Genomic DNA, 19,906 nt, shown 5'->3' with positions numbered 1-19,906 from the left:
CAAAAATGCGTTTCCCTGCGATGTGACCAGAGCTTAAGTTTTGGTGCAGGCATTTGTTTTGCTGTTGTCCACTAGCACAAATGGAAAATATGTTGGCATGAGATCGCATTACAGCGGAGAATTCAAATGTCACAAAAGTGCTGTTCATTCACCTCTTGCCTGCTCTGCGTTCGGACACGTGAGTTTCCCTCAGCACAGTACCACATGAGTGTTGTTTGTATTTTGTATTCAGAACTGGAATTTGAATACGAACACGTGAAAAATACGATTGTTATGATATACACGATCGGTTTCAGTGCGGAGCTCCACGAGTTTAACAACTCTCGCCACGTGGATTATAGATTATATACAGAATAAAGTATGCGTGTTTAAAGTTTTTATAGACGTATTTCACACACTCTCCTGCACCAAACATGAACCAGCACGGTGTATGCACACATATTTAATCATGTCTTCTTCAAATTAAATATATGTGCAAACTGGACACTGATACAGTGGTGTCTGAACATGATAACACGATTATTCTGATACACAAAAGACAATGATTTAGACCGAAAATTCAAAAAAGAATGGACAAAAAAGTAACTGTGTCTTTATTCTTTCTGTGTCAAACTATGTGTCATTTATCATGAGACTGTAGTGCTCGTGAACATAATGAAAATATTATTAGCCCTTTTAAATATTCTTGCGCATTTCTCCCTTCTGTGCTCATATATTAATATTCATTATTCTTTATAATTAGTGTGTTGTATGTCTGTTTTATTGGTTGTCCGCCCCCCCCTCCCACTTTTCCAGAGCTTTACATGCCCATTTTCTCAGAGGGGGCTCATGACACTTTAAATTGAACTGTAAGATCCGTCACCACTTCTGTTTCATTGTTACTTAAGGTTGTTGAGATGATGCATCAGATCAAATATCACAATCAAAAATTTACATTTAAAAATTTCAAAAAAGGCAAGGTTTATACTATCACATGAAAATACTTTTTGGGATATGTTGATGAAGATTGTGCGTATGTCCAATCAATAATAACCATCGTTGTTATGCCCAATTAGACAGATGGATATAATATAAACAAAAGCTTTGTTGAAAAGGTAAATTTCGAGTTCTGTGAGAGATGAGACATGATGACAAATATCACGATATCCTATACGAAACAATTTTTGCACATTTTACAAAGACTAGTATGTGGGTGCACAATTAAGTTGTAAATTTACTTTATGTTGCCAGTTAAGCAAATGTCCCACCTTAAAGGGTTAGTTCACCCAAAAATAAAAATTCTGTCATTAATTACACACCCTCATGTCATTCCACATCTGTAAGACCTTTGTTCATCTTCGGAACACAAATTAAGATCTTTTTGATGAAATGTAAGAGCTCTCTGACTCCTCAATAGACAGCAGTGTAATCACCACTTTCAAGGTCCAGAAAGGAACTAAAGACATTGTTAAAACAATCAACGTGACTGCAACCTTAATTTTATGAAGCGATGAGAATACTTTTTGTATGCAAAAACAAAACAAAAATAATGACTTTATTCAACAATATCTTCTTTTCTGTGTCATTCTCCTACACTTTTTGTGACATCTAGCGCTTCCAGGTTCTATGTCAGAATGGCGGCTCACGTTGAGAGAAATCGGGAGTAAGTGCAGAGGCGTTGTGTGCGCTGTGTGTGAACATGATGGTTATTGTAGTTCTAGACTAAATGTGAACATGCATTTACTCATCTCACTTGCACAAAACCATTCAGTATTCCTCAAAATGAATAAAAACTGTAATGCAAACTCAGAATATTACGCAAACTTGCAATAATTAAATATGCTAAATTACACAAATATACTTTATGTATTTAATCTCACTTTAACTTAACCAATGTCTTTGCTTCTGACCTTCAATGATTCAATTCAGCCATACCAATAAGTGAAAGTGAAGTGAAAGTGACATGTGATGGCCAAGTATGGGAACCCATACTCGGATTTTGTCCTCTGCATTTAACCCATTCATGTTAGTGCACACACATTAGTAGTGAACACACACACAGCAAACCATGGGCACACGCACCCGGAGCCATTTTTTTCTGTGGCGCCCAGGAGTGATTGGGGGTTAGGTGCCTTGCTCAAGGGCACTTCAGTCATTCCTGCCGATATTGAGAATCAAACCCACAACCTTCGGGTTACCATTCTGATTCTCTCTAATTATTAGGCCATAACTGCCCACTAAATAAGAAAAAATAACTTTAAGCAAAAATGACTTTAGATAAACCACGTTTGTGTTTCATTATTTTGTTTTTCCTATTTTTCTACAATCTAGAATGGCAGCACAGCTGATCGGATTGTTTGAGCTGCGCCCTTTACTGTACAGCCATGAATTTGCATTTCCTTCAGCCTGAAGGCCTGTACACACCGGGACGAATATAGAAACGCGCTTATCGCCATCGTTTTTCGAGATGATTTTCGTGTTCATACCCAATCGATTTTTCACTGGCAATGCGCTGAGTGAACGTGCAAATTCACTCCCTGACAGTATATGGCGCTTGTGCTGAACGGTAGTGCAAATAAACATATTTATGATATTAATAAAGTTAAAGAAGATAAAAATACAGATATAAAATGGCATATGGCATATACATGACATGAGGAGATGGTAGTCAGAAACGGTAGTGCAAATAGGTCACAATGACAGTAGTGCAAATAAACATATTTATGAAATAGACATTCTCAACTATATTTCTTGAATGTTTAAGGAAAAAAAAAACAGAAATAAAATGGCATATAATACACATCTATTGGTGTGGCCAAGAACTGACAGAGCACCCATTATTATTAAAAATAATAATCTCCCAATAGAAGACATTTCACAATTCTTAACAGATATACAATTCCCACATTTCCAGTTTGTAGGGGTTTCCTCGTCTACTTACTTTCTTTTTGTCGACTTGGTATCAATGTGTGCTCGGCAAGACCGTTTTATGCTTTGGCGCCACCAAGTCGTGTTTTGCCAGAGATTGTATATTATAGGGAGATGAGAGGGTCTGTATCTCTTACCATTGGAGAAAGCGTAACGGCTAACTTAATCACGTGCGGCACCTCTCAGCCTATTGTGTAATGGCAGTGACATCAATAATCTCTCAATAGAAGACATTTCACAATTCCTAACAAGTGTTGTGCTATTAGTAATATAATGTCTCAATTGGAGGAAATGAAAAAAATCCTGTTTAAACAACTGATACTTCTGAGTTAACTCCTCAAATGACATTAACTTATTGTCTGAAAACATATCCCCAAGCCTAATAAGTCCCAAACTACACCAGCGTTTAAAACCACAATCCAAAATTCCTGGGGTAAAAATCAGGCTTGTTTAATATTGGGGTAAAGAAAAGTCAATTTAGATCAAGCCTACAGACTGATTTCCATGCTTTTAGAGTATTTAGAGACTGCTTTTAGAGACTGACTATAATTGGATTATCATATATCTCTTTTATTTTTTGAAAAGCTCTTAACAAAAAGTAGAGCTCTTAAAGGAAATTGTGAAAATGAGGATTCAATATCTAACCAAGTTGAGGAAGAATCATTACTAACCCACTCTGCAATGTATCTCAGGTGAGAACTGAGATACTGAGTACTAGACATTTTTAAGTACTGACATTTTTAATCTAGGCTTGCGTTTACTCCATATAAAGGAACTCAATATATATATATTTTTTAAATAAAGGTTTTAGATAAAGACTTTTTAAATAAAGACTGAAAGAGTCGAAAGCTCAGTAATGGTGACACTGAAGTCATGCAACTGTGATGTCTGTTTATAGCCTACGTTTAGCTTTTTACTTCTGCTGATTGTATTTAGGCTTCAAGTTATGTTAATTTGTGAAGATTATTATGATGAACAAAACATGCAAGAATTATAAACTTTTTTTTTTTGGTCACAGAGCTTATTTTCTGCAATAATTCAAAAGTAAAAGGAAAAATCCTATTGAATTTTTGTCAAGGGAATCGGGGTGATGCGAATTTATGCTTTGACCTACAAAAATACTGTATTGTCACTATCACTCTATTCATCATAGTCTAATACGTCATGTTAAAATTTTCGGTAACACTTTATTTTACAGTGTTGCACATATTACATGTAGTATAACTTAAAATTATCCATAATTACATGCAATTAACCCTATACAAACCCTCATCCTAACCCTAACCCTATAGTAAGTACATGTAGTTAATTGTTATTACTCAGTACTTAAATGTATAATTACACTGTAACACAGACATCTTAAAATAAAGTGTAACCAAATTTTCTTCTTTAAAATAAAACATTTCTCCAACTATATGTATGTACTGTATTTGGTACTGGAGTGCCAAAATGCAGTTTTTAGTTAATACAGTTTGGGTGGACCAACTATTAAAATCTGGGTGGACCAGTGCCACCCTGGCCTTTATGATTCTGGGACTTCTCCTTTGTGACATCTGAGCTTTTCAGAGCCCTCGCACTCAACTCAAAAAGATTAGCCCCTCTTACAGGAAACTGGAGATCATCATCATGGTAAGACTTCCTTCCTCTGCGTCCAGTTGCAGTTACCCTCCAGGGTCCATCAGCGCCAGTCTCTTACCAGCCCATGGAAAGAGGACCCTCTGTTTTACCATTTGGAGAGCCAGAGAGCCTCTACCAGGGGTCGCCAAGACCCGTCTGTTCAAGGAGGTGTTTCAAAATATTAAAATATTAAGAGTAATTGTATTGACACTTGTAGCACCGTAGTATTGGATTACTGTGCTTCTCAAGAAGAAACTACAAACTCAGCTCTTCACTAAGAATTAAAATTAGGACAGCTGTCACAGTCGACACTAGATGGGACACAGAATTCCCTAATTGGATTTTACGTTAAGGGAATTCTGAAATCATGAGCCAGATGAGTCCTTCTGCTTCAGAAGGAAATTCTTCACTCTCACCGGTGTACCCCCAGCTCACTTCAGCTGCCAGAGTGAGCTTCCTCCATCCAGGAGCAGGATCGGACACCGTCAGGACTCCAGGGATCAAACCTAAACTGAGCCCCAAGCCTCTTGTTCTTCCACCAGTTCCTGCGATTCCAGTCATAAACCCAAGCAAGCCGCGGCAGCCACACACCAGCTGGGTGCACAGTGCTAAACAGAAAGAGGAAGCTGGTGCTCAGAACAGAGCAAAAGGGAGCAGTAGACCTGAAAGGACGTCCTTTCTGTCCGCTGTCATTGAGCGCACCTCAAAGCTGTATGGAGACAGATACACACCTGTACTGCAACAGAGCTCCTCCAGGGAGACACCTGCCATGGAGTCTGCTGATATGACATCACATCCTGATAAGGATGGCGGCGAGACTTCACCAATGACGGCAGAAACACAATCTATTGCAACACAGATCACCATGATGCCTTCGGCCAGATTTCCTATGAAGGTATATGTGCTTTTCACTAATGCTGCTTCTCTGTCTGTTGTTCAGTACACTGTATATTTATGTATATCTGATGTATATGTTGTATTATAGTTTATTTACTACATATAACTGAATTTGAGTGAGTGATTTGCATGTCTTCAGACTGACATCACAGATTTGTCTAGTCTGCTCAGTACTGTTTTAGACTGATTTGAAGAGCGCCTCTTTGGGACTTGAGCATTTTTGAGTATTGTTTGTCTCTCCACCCAGATGGGCTGATTACAGCTGATATCTGAATCCCATCTTTGCCATACCTCACATTAAATGGACTAGAACCAATTTTCAACTTCCTCTTTTACTTTTTTAGTTGGAGAATTGTACAATGGCCCTAAAACGTATTTGGACATTTAGTTCATACTTAAAAGGAGTGAATGTAATTGTATGGAGAAAATATCAAAGCAAGTGTCATTTATTGTAAAGCTAAATTTTATGCAAAGTGTCTGGAAAAAAAAAAAAATCAAGTTTGTGCATTTTGAACTCCTGTGATCACTTTGATAGGACACGTGTGAACTTGCCTTCATTTTTCTAATGTTATGACATCATGTGACTTAGGGTCCACATACTTTTTGGGCCACTGTATTCTCCCTTTAGAATTTCACTTCCTTAAAATACGGCTGATAAAATAATATTCGCAATAATGAAATTTCCAAAACATTTTTGGTTTTAAATAATTCATTTTGATTTAACACCATTGTATCAGGTTTCGCATTCAAACATGATTGTATCATGTGAAACTGACTTGAAACAGTTACTCCAGTTTCAGTGAAGTTGCTCAATCACAAATAGAAAACTGGATTTCTATTTCCCATCATGCTTCACATAGGATTGAATAGTGAGAGTAAGTGTTAAAATAAACTGATATTTTGTGCATCGTTAATCTATTATTTTGGTATTTAAAAGAGTTTCTATTATGTTGGTGTTTCTGGGACTTTACTGTGTTTAAAGGATTAGTTCACTTTCAAATGAAAATTACCCCAAGCTTTACTCACCCTCAAGCCATCCTAGGTGTGTATGACTTGTTGAGGTATATATTGACTCTTGTTTCTGACAAAGAAAATCTGAGAAATATTAATAAATATCCCGCCTTCCCTATTCAACTGACGCAACGCCAGTTCCATTTTTTTCGTAATTTGAATACAGAAGGCGGTCTGGCGGAAGCTACATATTTTACTTCATAACTTGTTAAATATATATATTTTTTTTACACAAACACATCGCTTCGCTTCAGAAGGCCTTTATTACCCCTCTGGAGCCATGTGGAATATGTTTATGATGGATAGATGTGGATGGAGACACTTTCTTCAGCTCATACTCATTTGGTAACGCATACTGCCATTATAAAGCTCGGATGTATCAGGATATTTATTAATATTTCTCAGATTGTCTTTGTCAGAAAGAAGAAAGTCATATACACCTAGGATGGCTTGAGGGTGAGTAAAGCTTGGGGTAATTTTCATTTGAAAGTAAACTAATCCTTTAAGTGTTCAGTATGTGTTTGGGTTGAGGACCTGCTAACAAGAATCCAAGTTGCATAAAAATGAAATTTGGGAATGCCATGGATGTAACCACCATCTTCTGGTTGCCAACACCTAACATGTAAAAAAAAATCTACCGTATATTTGGCTGAAAAGCTGACTTTGGCTGAACTTGATTCAATCATGGACAGTGGTTCCACATGACACAAACATGTAAATTCATCTAAACTTAGATGTGTCCAAGGTACTTGATTCAATCATGTTCATCCTACATGAAGCACTTGAGTAGGGATAACATGTTTTCATCATGTGGAGGGGATTGAATCTAGTTCAGCCAAAGAGTTTTTTGAGTGTATGATTTAGTGTTTGTGCTTGAAAGCGTTCTTAGTAAATCAACACAAACAATAAAATTAAGCAACACACATACATCAAAAGAGAAATAAATGACCATAGTGGAAAAATGTAGATGTAAACAAAGACCTGGTGGTCAGTCAGATACTGATCAATTTTGCAGACACTTTTATCTTAAGCAGCAGACACCTGCCTGGTTTCTAATCCTGAAGGTCATGATTATTTGGTTCACGTGTGTTTGACTGAGTTTGGAGGCAAACTCTACAGGTTGATTTAAAGTATTCATGTAATTGCATGTGTGCCTCCTGGGAATCAAAAGTGGATCATTGCAAGCAAATTATTAATAGGAACGAACAGTGTATTTGCAGTACATGTTGCCAACCGCCAAGTTTCATATGTAGCTATATCAGGATACAAGCTAGAACAGAAGTGAAAAGTAGAGAAAGAGCGATCAAGACAAATGAAATGTGAAAATAAAATGCATCAGCACAGCCTTAACTTTGAGTAGGCCTGTATGTATTTAATTATTTGTAACAGTTTTACATTTTAAGTTGTTTAAAATGTCTACAGCTATATCAGATATATAGCCTAATATTATATTATCATATTGGCCTGACCATAAAACAGTTGCTATCAAAGAAAAGCCCCGGATGTCCTCGAAGATTTAACATCTGGATTTAAAACAGTGTCATGCATGATGACGTCTGAGTGCGCGCACACTCACTCACACAGGACTGTACCAACTGACGCCAGACTGAGGGGACGCGAAACAACAAGACACACACTCATACCCACACCGCTGCGCTTATATTGAGCTTAAGTAAATCACAGTGATGCTCAACATCCAACTTTAAATGACTGTTGGTGAATGTAAATCATTCTGTCGGTGAGTTTCGTTGTTTGTTTTGCTGTTTCATTCAGTGTTTTTGATTTCCCGATAACTCGATTCACGCGCTTTCACTTCAGCAGTATTCACTGTTTGTGTCACACATTCAGTTTCAATCTGAACGCTATTGTTATGTGTTTGACAGAAAACACACTTTAAACATGTTTACTGTTTATATGTGTAGCTGCAGCTGCTCGTTCACATCTAATAGCGAAGCTAACAGACTTTAGCAAAGGACATAAATGAGTGAAAAATAAATGAGAATCAAATAGTGATTATGAGGAGGAGGAGGAGGAGGAAGAGAAGGACCACGGTGCGATTCTTCACTATATTCTGTTTTATCGTCTTCATTCAGGACGCAGCTTTGTTGTTGTTTGCTGGCTGGCGAGATGAACGATGATTTGATATCCATGTGATTCTGCATTCGACCTTAATGCATGTTATTACAGTGTAAATACTAGTGTAATAATAATAATAGTAGTGTTAATGAAACCTGCAGAGTTGAATTATGAGGGCTTGGTGAGAGTTACCATAGACCCTCAGTACAAACATCACTGTTCAGCCTTTGTGTTCATTGTCTGCTGATGTTTGATCAGACCAGCCAATCAGCAGTGTGATTCATTGATATTTGGTCATGTAGGTTTTGCTTCCAAAGCTACAGTACTGTCATGTGTTGTTACAGCTTCAGTTCTGAGGTTTAGTGTTTTGGCACAGTGTTTATAGTTTGTGGATGGAATCTTTTGAGATTTGAAGCAGCAACCTTTCATTTACCATCCCATCATTAACCACTAAGCTACACCATGCCACCGAGACCTAAACGTAAAAGGGAGGAAACACTGTCTTGGAAAATGTGGATTTTGTTTTTGCATTTTGTTCTTACAAAACGTGTCTTTGTGTTACAATTGTTATTTGCACATGCTGTTTTTTTATTGAAAGGGGCCCAATTGGGTTAGTGATGCACTGTCACTTTGTCATGTTCGTTGATCATTTACAAATTATGGCTTGCAGACCCTAAACAACTGTATCTATGAGAAATGGAATATTCTCATTAAATGTAGAATTGTACTGTACAAAACGTAATAATTAAAAATATTTTGCACTGTTAAAAGGACGTTTTTGATAGTAATCAGCATATTGTGTATGTAAATGTACTTAATGTTGCAAACTGTCTTGATTTTGTCTTCCATCAATAGTGTTTAAAAAATCATGTTTAAAAATGTTATTAATGTAGTTCTGCCACAGTACTGTTACTAAGATATTAGGCAAGCTTTTGCTGTGTCAGAGAAATCGAGGGTTTGTACAGATATTTTCTTTTGTGTGTATTGGATCATGGTCTTTGGTTACATGCCACTGTTTGCATTGACATATTGGTCATTTTGCAGATGTTTTCTAAAGTAACTGACAGTATCCTAATAAGAGGACAGACCCTATGGAGTAACCTGACGTTTAATGTCTTGTTCAGGGCACAGTGGTGATAGACAGGCTCAATAACTCTTTGGTGCGGGTGCATTTTATGACAAAAATCATAATTGCTGATTTATTTCCCTTGATATTGCAATTGCATTCAGTAATTTGGATTGCGTGTTATATTCTGCATGTACAACTGCGTGTTATATTCTTTATGCGGCTACACTTTCAAAACAAACAAAACTGTTCCTGAATTATTTATGTGCCATTTTAAACATCAATTATAAAATCAGTTAAGGAGCCATTTGTTCCTATTAGAAAAACAATAGGCACAAAATATTTTTTTTAAGTTCAACATAACAATAAATGTTTAATTCTTTTAAACATGTAAATTTTTTAATTTCTGTCACCCTGTCACATATTTATGTCTGAAGCATCCATCTTGTGGATGTCCTGGGAACTAAGGTTCACTTAAAGTCCCTCTGAAATCAAAATTTAAGTTTTTTATCTTTTAGTATGAATATGTTAGCCTTAAGGTTATTAATAAGCTGGTGTGTTCCAAAACAATGACAAAATTCGTATTTAGGAGATATAAGCATTCAAAACTTACAGTCTCTCACTTCTGCTAAAATGTATCACGGATTTTCATGACATCACATTGTACTTCAGCTTCTTGTCAAATCTTCTGTCCAATCAAATGCTTTCTAGAATCTGAAGTCCCGCCCCTCCTACACTATAAACAGATGCTGAGGCTGCGGCTGAAATCGGTCATTTGTTCACAAATTTACTAGTTTCTACATGGTGAATGGCACATAGTGCACTATATAGAGAATAGGGAACAATTCAGACAGTGAATTGAGCGGATGCGGATTCGGACACGTTGAGCGGATTCGTAAACGCCTCTGATTGGCCATTATGTTCACGTGCTCATCAGATATGTCTGTGATTGGCTTCAATAATCAACGCTTCTAAATCATGTTGTAAATAGTCATCAATGACGCTCTTCACCAAGCGCTTACACAGATACACACTGGAGCGTTTGAAAGCAGGCATCTATCTCGGACCAGTCTGCTGATAGACGCCTGCTTTCAAACTCTCCTGCTTTCAAAACGCTTTCAAATTCAAACACTTCCGTGTGATTTCAAACGCTCCTGTGCGTTGATCATTGTAGCCAATCACAGACATATCCCATGAGCACGTGAACACAATGGCCAATCAGAGGTGTTTACCAATCCGCTGAACAGCGCTCAAAGTGTCAAAAATTTCAGTACCGACTTGGTACCGAAGTTGGTACTTTTGACAACTCTAGTATGCTAAGAGTTTTAAATATATAAATATAGTTTCAAAACACAAAAACAAGTAAATAATAAAGACGAAAAAAAAACCATATTACAAGCAAATTACAAACATTAAACAGAGTGCTTTCAGTAGCCTGTTTAAGAGTTTCTGAACGTTTTCCATTCGAGAGCTTTGAGTGATTTTTCTCTTTCTCAGCTTTACTGTTGATTGATTATTACTGATGACATCATAGACAGTGGGAGATAAGCTGCATTCACACTAATTCACAGATCTCTTTTGAAATATAAGATGTGGTTTGTCCTGTCTGTTTAATCTCTTAAGACATAACTGACTGTGTTTACATTAATTTTGCATCATGAAACCATTTTGAGATGCAAGTACATTTAGCCACTTAAATGGAGTTGCACACGGCTGCATACACAAGCACTTTTCACAAAGCACACATGAGCATTTGAAATTGAAAGCAGCCTTCTTTCAGTGAGTTTCATATTTTCAATATATAAGCCAACTGAAATTTAAACTACATAAATGAAGCCTTCGTAGAGCATTTGTAAGGAAAATACAGGCGGGCGAGATTGCACACTGTAAGCGTAACATCAAGCAAAGCGCACATTTCACACGCAGCGTTATCGCGCATCTGCGGTTAAAACCTAAACGCGGAATCGATTTTGAGAATTTCAGAATCGTTGGAGAGATGCATCGATTTTTTTTTTTTTTTTTTTTCTCACCCCTTATAACAAGTAAATGTATCACCAGTGGTGATCTCAGCAAAAATGTCACTCGCAAATTTATATTTTTAGTCACAAATGCAATTCATTTAGGTGCAGTCTGGAGCCCTGTCACTCATTCAAGACAATAGCAAAACGATCAACAAAACAACCCTTTAAGCTGTGTAAAAAACAAACTGTTATTTAAATTTCAAATAAATGAAATGCTCAAGTATTTTATTATTAATTTCAATATATCATGCAGCCCTAGAGTGGAATGCAGAAAACAATACCCTGGCCTTATTTGTGCAGTGCTGTTCTCAAGTTTATGAATCAGCCATCAGGATTCGAACATTTGACCTTTGGGTTACTGACCCTTCAACCGCTAAGATACTACCATCACCCTACAGCCAAATAATGATCCATGTCAGTGTTAACAGCTGACTGGCTTTGATATCAGTCTCAGCCCTTCGGTTGTTTTTATATATGGCTTTTTATTTTTCATGCAGTTATACGAGCAGATAAATTCATCAGTGCTGCGGTTGTCCTGGGCTGAATCTTTGGCAGTGGCTTGATTTTCTCAGCAGATGTTTCCACCTTTTCTTAGTAAATGTTTCCAGTATTTTCCCTTACTGTGGAGCATTTTTACTTTAAGCATTTTCATTGACTGATTGCTTTTTAATGGAGTTCTTTTTGTCTGTCATCTGCAATATTAAGGCCAGCATAAGAATCCCATTTAATGGGGCTGACTTTGCTTTTAAACATTAATTCATAAAAACCTGAAACTGAAGGATCATAATCTCCTAAACATTCATCTAAATGCAGCTCCAGTCATTTCGGAGAATCTCACATGGTGTCAAGTGTTTTTAAATGGAGATATGTAACTAATCAATTCATACACCGATCAGGCATAACATGACCACTGACAGGTGAATTGAATAACACTGATTATCTCTTCATCACAGCACCTGTTAGTGGGTGGGAAATATTAGGTAGCAAGTGAACATTTTGTCCTCAAAGTTGATGTGTTAGAAGCAGGAAAAATGTGCAAGCATAAGGATTTGAGCAAGTTCGGCAAGAGCCAAATTGTGATGGTTAGATGACTGGGTCAGAGCATCTCTAAAACTGCAGCTCTTGTGGGGTGTTCCCGGTCTGCAGTGGTCAGTATCTATCAAAAGTGGTCCAAGGAAGGAACAGTGGTTAACTGCCTACAGGGTCATGGGCGGCCACGGCTCATTGATGCACGTGGGGAGCGAAGGCTTGCCTGTGTGGTCCGACCCAACTGACGAGCTGCTGTAGCTCAGATTGCTCAAGAAGTTAATGCTGGTTCTGATAGAAAGGTGCATCGCAGTTTGTTGCGTATGGGGCTGCATAGCCGCAGACCAGTCAGGGTCAACAGTGGGCACATGAGCATCAGAACTGGACCACTTAGCAATGGAAGAAGGTCTGGTCTGATGAATCACATTTTCTTTTACATCACGTGGATGGCCGGTAGTTTGAGGTGCTGACTTGGCCTCCAAATTCCCCAGATCTCAATCTAATCGAGCATCTGTGGGATGTGCTGAACAAACAAGTCCGATCCATGGAGACCCCACCTCGCAACTTACAGGACTTAAAGGATCTGCTGCTAACATCTTGGTGCCAGATACCACAACACACCTTCAGGGGTCTAGTGGGGTCCACGCCTCGACGAGTCAGGGCTGTTTTGGCAGCAAAAGGGGAACCAACACAATATCAGGAAGGTGGTCATAATGTTATGCCTGATCGGTGTATAGGTGTTAAACCATTATGTATATCAAAAAAGCATTTTACCTCCATAATGTTATTTATTTCCAAGTGAAAATAGATTAAATCAAAAATCATCCAATATAAAGTTGAGGATATTCTCTGAGGAATAATGATTTTTTTGGTGAATTGATTGGATAGTCATACTTGATTAGGGTTGGGAATTGTAAGAAATTTTCCGATTCCGGTTCTGCCTAACTATTCCAGTTCCAATTCCAGTTCCATTAAAATTATTAAACAACCAATAAAAAATAGTAGTAAGGAAATTGTCATTATGCCACAACCTAAATTTTTAGGAATTTGAACAAGCAAATGTATTTCTCAAAAATAGTTGAAACACACAAGTGCTGTCCCACTTTACTTAACATACACATATACAATTGTAAGAATATCTCTAACACTGATGAATAAACAGTATAAGGTATGGCCCAAAATAGTTTTTGTTAGAGGTCTACCGATAATTTTACAGATAGAGATAACTAGGTTGGACCACGCTGGCCGATAACCGATTAATCAACTGATAGTTTTTAAAAATGGATACTGAATGAAAACAAACATAATACATAAAATAGTGCTAAGCTTTAATACAAAAAAAAAAGAAAAAAAAGAAAGAAACAAAAGCAGTACTGAACCATGAAAAGGTACTGTACTTTTTAAATATAAATAGTAATATATTAATTATACCTTGATCATTCATGTTAGCAGTGCATTAACTTATGTTAAGAGATACAACTTTAAAATGTCAAAATGTGTTAGTAAATGTTGAAATGAAATGAACAATACTTTTATTAACCTTTAGTTAATGTTACAATTGAACTCTTATTGTATTATTGATTATTGTCTTATTTATTGGCTATCTTTGAAAATCTACCCAAAAGGCCATAACATTGAAATTAGATACATATGTATATTGTATATATACTCTCACACTTTATTTGCCTCTATTTTAGAACACTTGATGATTATCTAATCAAAATAACAATATGTATTACAGTCACGATAAAAAAAAGAAAGAACTGAAATTGGCTGCGTTTCTGATTTGTTAATGTTTTTCTCAGCTGCTTGAACATATCAATTTGCCTTTTCATGTCACTATATGCAACTTAGCTGCATAACGAATGCATAAAAGTGACCAGCTAGATATAAACTAACGCAAATAGATTGTAACAGTCGTGACATTAAAGATTTAGTTCGGGTTCGCGTGTATTTTTGTCACATTGTTTTAACCGCTTGAGGTACTACTTCTCAGCCTTGACGGCAAACATACTGCTGTTCTCCACTAATGCAGCATCTAGTCAACAAATTAATGACTTTATAATAACATGAAAACATGTAGTGTAGTGTACTGTATACATAGGATTTCGTTGTCTGTTTAAAATCTGTAGCTAAAGTTTCCTGCTCCGTGCAGTGCAAAGTCCCACGTGTCAAAACAAACTCCACAAGGTGTCAGTGATAGTTTTTATTTTGCCTCTAGAGTCTGCTCGCGTACTGTATAATGACAGCGGACCCTTCTCAGCCGTTCCAGCAATGGATGCAACCCAGAAACCTATCGGTATGGTTATGTATGGATACGATCAATTAATCAACCTCTAGTTTTTGTTAACACACTGGGTAGTGAATTGGCATGAGCCACAACAGTCATCAAAATATAGAAAATAATACAAAGTGGAAATAAAGTGTAATGGGTTAAGATTTGGTTATAGTTACATGGTAAATACAAATACTAACATGAACTGTTAATGAAACATGGAAGCTGCTCCTGATGAATAAGAATGAACGTCATACCTGCATGCAAGTCCTTCCCAGCTACAGTAACACACAACGTACCAGTTGCGTAATTTATTGGTAGGCCTACTTTTTGGTAATTTCTTGACTTACTAATTGACAATGCATGCTTGTAATTTCATTTGCTCTTTGTATATAGTGAAGTGATAGACAGCGTAACTCTGCATTTGCATGTTGCAAGCACAGCATGTCAGATGCTGAATCAGGACAACGTGTTTTTCTCTGGAACTCTTGACTTAAACTGCGCTCAAAATAAATGTCTTGCATCAGAAAAACACTGGTTGAGAAACACTGTTCTAAACGGAGGGCCAGTTTAACTGGCTACTTTAGTCCTGGTTTGGTAGGAGGGTGAGATTTAACCATACTTGCAGACTATTTGCTGGACACTGCTCTTGTAGCCCATTGTGCTTGAGCTGACTCAAGAGGTTTGTTGTATTTTCCCTTTGAGAAACCACCCACAACCTACATGATTGAGTGTACTCTGTTTAAAACCATAATACCCTCACAAGGTGCTTCCTCATTTTGACAGCAGGTTTGGCACCGTTTGGCGGTAATGACACGCTTTAGTACACTTTAGGGGCCTTTCCCACAGTAGCAACTGAACATTTCTGCACTTCTGATATTAAAAGTGCACTCAGTTGTTTAGAATTCTTATTTTCTCTGGCTGTTATGACAGTGGTCTAGGATTTTAAGATATCTCTATGGATCCAGTGTCATGCAGACACAAAAGATGCCCTTGCAGAAATACTCTTTTCACAGGCACATTGTTACCCATAAATTATTTATTCCACCAAAAAATGGGTTAAAGTGAGAAGTATTGGGCCAGCCATGAGATCTCAACATGGCAGTCACAATGATACAAATAAACACAAGTACAGCTCATTTCTATTAGCAAATCTTTGTTACTTACTGCATCTTTAAGTATTGCTAATAATAAAACTGTGGCTAGTTTTACATTAAATTAATGTGTTATTTAAAGAAGTGCGGCATGCTCTATTCCATCTATAGAATGTTTTTGTCATTCTTTTCCAATTTTTAAACATGCAGTTTTCATGAGCTCATATTAATTGAGACACTACATAGAATATTTGTATTTGAAAAAATTAATTTGTCACTCCACATAATCATTTGTAATGAACTAGTAAAGACAAAAAGATTATTAAAAAAACGTTAAAGAAATTGTGAGCAGTTTCTGGACCTAAAATGTACACTTGACCATATAATAAAGTAATAGTCAACTTATATGCTTTATTTTATATTCTGTTTGATAATGTTAGATAAAACTCTTACTTTGATGGGATAAAGGCTGAAGTTTTGCCTGAGATGTTATACTGTAGGTGATCACAACATTTATTTAAATTGTAAATTCCTGTAAAATGCTGTACTATATTAAATGAAGTGTAAACATGAACCATGTTCTGCTGTACCTCTTAAACATGCTCAGAAATAGCGTGTTATTCCTTTATTCTCTGAGAATAATTATTGTGTTAGAAGACTGAAGATCACAGGCTGACATGATGTCTATGTGTCTTAAGTACCATGTTTTACCCTGAGGGCAAAACCTCAGACTGCTCACTGTTGTGAAAAACCTGGATTGTCAGAATTGGTTCATCTTCATGGTTTTCCCCAGTTCGTCCTTATCTTGTCTTAAAGTATTCATATTTTATATTTTGGTGCCTAACTCAAGTATTCCTCAAGTCTTTTATTTTTGAAATACATTTGTTTAATGTTTTTGTTGTCTTGATGAGTACTATAAGTCAAGTAACCTTTATTTCTATAGCGCTTTATACAATTCAGCTTCACAGTAACAAACAAAATATAGAATAACAAAATAACCATGATAGATGCAAATATGATAAATTATGAGAGAAATTAAAATTCTGCTGTAAGCAGCTCTAAAAAGATTTTAAAAAATAGTGTCATTGTTCAGCTGAAGTCAGTTTGGTTGGTTCAGTTCAATAACTGTGTAAAGTTCATGAAATATGTGACCCTGGACCACAAAACCAGTCATAATGGTCAATTTTTTGAAATTGAGATTTATACATCATCTGAATAAATAAGCTTTCCATTGATGTATGGTTTGTTAGGATAGGACAATATTTGGCCGAGATACAACTATTTGAAAATCTGGAATCTGACAGTGCAAAAAAATCTAAATATTGAGAAAATCGCCTTTAAAGTTGTTCAAATAAAGTCCTTAGCAATGCATATCCACTCACAAAAATATTTTTTTTGATATATTTACAGTAGGAAATTTACAAAAATCTTCATGGAACATGATCTTTACTTAATATCCTAATGATTTTTGGCATAAAAGAAAAATCAATAATTTTGACCCATACAATGTATTTTTGGCTATTGCTACAAATATACCCGTGCGACTTATGACTGGTTTTGTGGTCCAGGGTCACATATGTTCAATGAATCCATATAAGCAGCTTTACAGAAGACAATAGTATCATTCACTTTGAGTCAGTTCAATGTTGATTCAATTCAGTTCAATAACAGTGTTGATGTTGCAAAATTCTGTCCCACTTTATATTAGGTGGCCTTAACTACTACTTACATCAAAAAATAAGTAATGTACTTATTGTGTTCATATTGTATTGCAAAACACTTTTGCTGCTATTGAGGTGGGATACGGGTAAAGTTAGGAAAGGTTTGGTGGTATGGGTAGGTTTAAGGGTCGGTTAACGTGTAAGGGATGGGTCAACAGTGTAATTATAAATGTAATTGCAGAAATTAATTACAGCTGTAATTACATGCAGGTATTAAAATAAAGTACAATGTAAAAACATGCATGTACACAATAAGTGCATTGTATTAAATGATTAATTTAAATGTAAGTAGTTAAAGCCACGTAATATAAAGTGGGACACAAAATTCTGTCAATTATGAAACAAAGTCAAATTGGCTATAAAACAGCTTTGCTGAAAACAGTGATGTCATCATTCAGTTCAATACAGTTCAGGTTTTGTTTTCATCTATTTGTGTCAGTTCAGCAATTCAGTAATATTACTGAATATTAAGCGTATTTTAAACCTAAACTAAGCAAGTCAAAGGCTGACCCAAACCCCATTAGGAGTTCTCCTCCTCAGTTCTCCTTTAATACCCTCTCTATGAGTAGGCCTCTTCCAGAAATATAATGAACGCTGTGGTTTAAGGGGGAGCACACTTGATGTAGCAGGTGGAAGACTTAAAGCGCCCTAAAATTCAACACCATTGTTTTCTATGAAAGTATGCATAGTGCCACTGCCATTTGGCATCCAATAATGGTGCCAAGACTTCTGTTCTGTAGCTACTCAAATTTTTTCCACTCCATTTAGCTCCAATCACATATTTCACAAAATTCATGTTTTCTCAAAACAAAGCCTTCAGAAATAGTTACAGTACCAAGGGACACACATAACGTAGAAAAGAAGATGCATTGTGTATAAGAGTTAAAATTTGCTAAGGGGCAATTGAATGTAACAAATCATGTAAAAATCTATCATCTTTTAAACAACATTTTATCAAACGTTGATAATTGCTTTAATTTTTTAAGCAACTGAGAAGATAGTATTCAAACTACATTTTATAAAATTAAAGTTCATAATGTAAGTTCATAATATACAGGAAAGGAACAAAAGGAATTTGTTTTACCAGGAAAGGAGTGGTTTTGAAACCACAAAGTTGTTTTTATCGCCTCTTATAATGAAAATCTTTTATTTAAACCCATGAAAATGCAGATCCTGTTGTAAATAATAGTGAAAAATCACTTTTTAAAACTGTTGTCATTATTAACCCTTAGCAGATTTTGACTCATAGGCAGTTTGTCAAGTTTGTGGTTTGACAGCGTGAGCAAAGCCTTGGCTACATGTACAGAAGTTTCGTTATAAATGTCACCATTTATAATCTTTCAGTTTTCACTGTTGCACCATTTTATATCAACCTTCAAGTTCATCATTGTCACATTGTTCTATTTTTAAAGAAGTGCAAATACCTTTGTGAAACATTTGTCTGTATGAATGAAGTGTTCTGTGTTTGATACATGTGCCTTTTAATTCACATTATCATTTGAACAATCAGTCAATGATACTGATACCATGAACCTTGTGACATAAAATGACAATTTTTACATAAATAATTTGTTTATATGAATGCCCAAATAAGAATGTTCTTAGAAATGTACTGTTTATGTTTGTTATGTTAAAATATCTAAAAATGTCATGCGGTGTAAGGATAGCATCATGTAATAAGTAATAACCTATTTTTTTTTTTTTTTTTAATTATATAGTATTAATAATAAATAGAATAAATTTCATGTTTTTGTGGAGTTGTATCACATGACATTTTACAACCTCATTAACCTTATTGACTGGGAGTGCATGGCAGGGGTGCACTCTGATATCACTTCCTGTCTTGTTTTGTTTCTTTTTTTGCATGCTGTTTGCAGTGGATTGCACCTGAGGACAATTTGAGCAAGTCAAAGCTGACATCATTCCATTCTTGTGTCTATGTCTAAAAATGCTGTCTAAGTAACATGTCACAAGGTTTTGAGGTGTAGCCATAACACAATAATGAAAGCTCAGTGAGTTTTCTTCATAACTGCTGCTAGAACATTGCATTCATTACTCTCAAAACTGTTTGAATGGAATAACATTCATTTCACAATGTTTTTTCCATGGCCATAAGTAGATAACATTACTAACTAAACAGAGATATCGCTTAGTGTTTCTATCGCCAATCACAACTGTCTGGAAAAGGTGACCTT

General features: G+C 36.1%; 2 protein-coding genes across 4 annotated transcripts in view; one reads left to right on the top strand and one right to left on the bottom strand.

Annotated features, from left to right (window-relative positions):
• sh2d4a (SH2 domain containing 4A) overlaps nucleotides 1-19,906 on the bottom strand; it is a 43,591-nt gene that overhangs the window by 22,897 nt on the left and 788 nt on the right. The gene's annotated exons all lie outside the window — the stretch shown is intronic.
• The window catches only part of psd3l (pleckstrin and Sec7 domain containing 3, like), a 102,499-nt gene continuing 87,522 nt past the window's right edge, over nucleotides 4,930-19,906 (top strand). Inside the window, exon 1 of one of the 3 annotated variants that reach the window (XM_051907590.1) lies at nucleotides 4,930-5,419. In XM_051907590.1, coding sequence (XP_051763550.1) covers nucleotides 5,294-5,419 — 126 coding nt within the window. In that variant the 5' untranslated portion in view covers nucleotides 4,930-5,293. Of the gene's footprint in view, nucleotides 5,420-8,009; nucleotides 8,171-19,906 lie in introns of those variants that run through there. The other 2 variants (XM_051907591.1, XM_051907592.1) reach the window with 2 other exon arrangements.

The sequence above is a fragment of the Ctenopharyngodon idella genome, chromosome 10, assembly GCF_019924925.1.
Source record: "Ctenopharyngodon idella isolate HZGC_01 chromosome 10, HZGC01, whole genome shotgun sequence".
In the NCBI taxonomy this organism is placed as follows: domain Eukaryota; kingdom Metazoa; phylum Chordata; class Actinopteri; order Cypriniformes; family Xenocyprididae; genus Ctenopharyngodon; species Ctenopharyngodon idella.
Note: the sequence above shows the minus strand (reverse complement) of the source record. Positions and strands in the feature narration are given on the sequence as shown.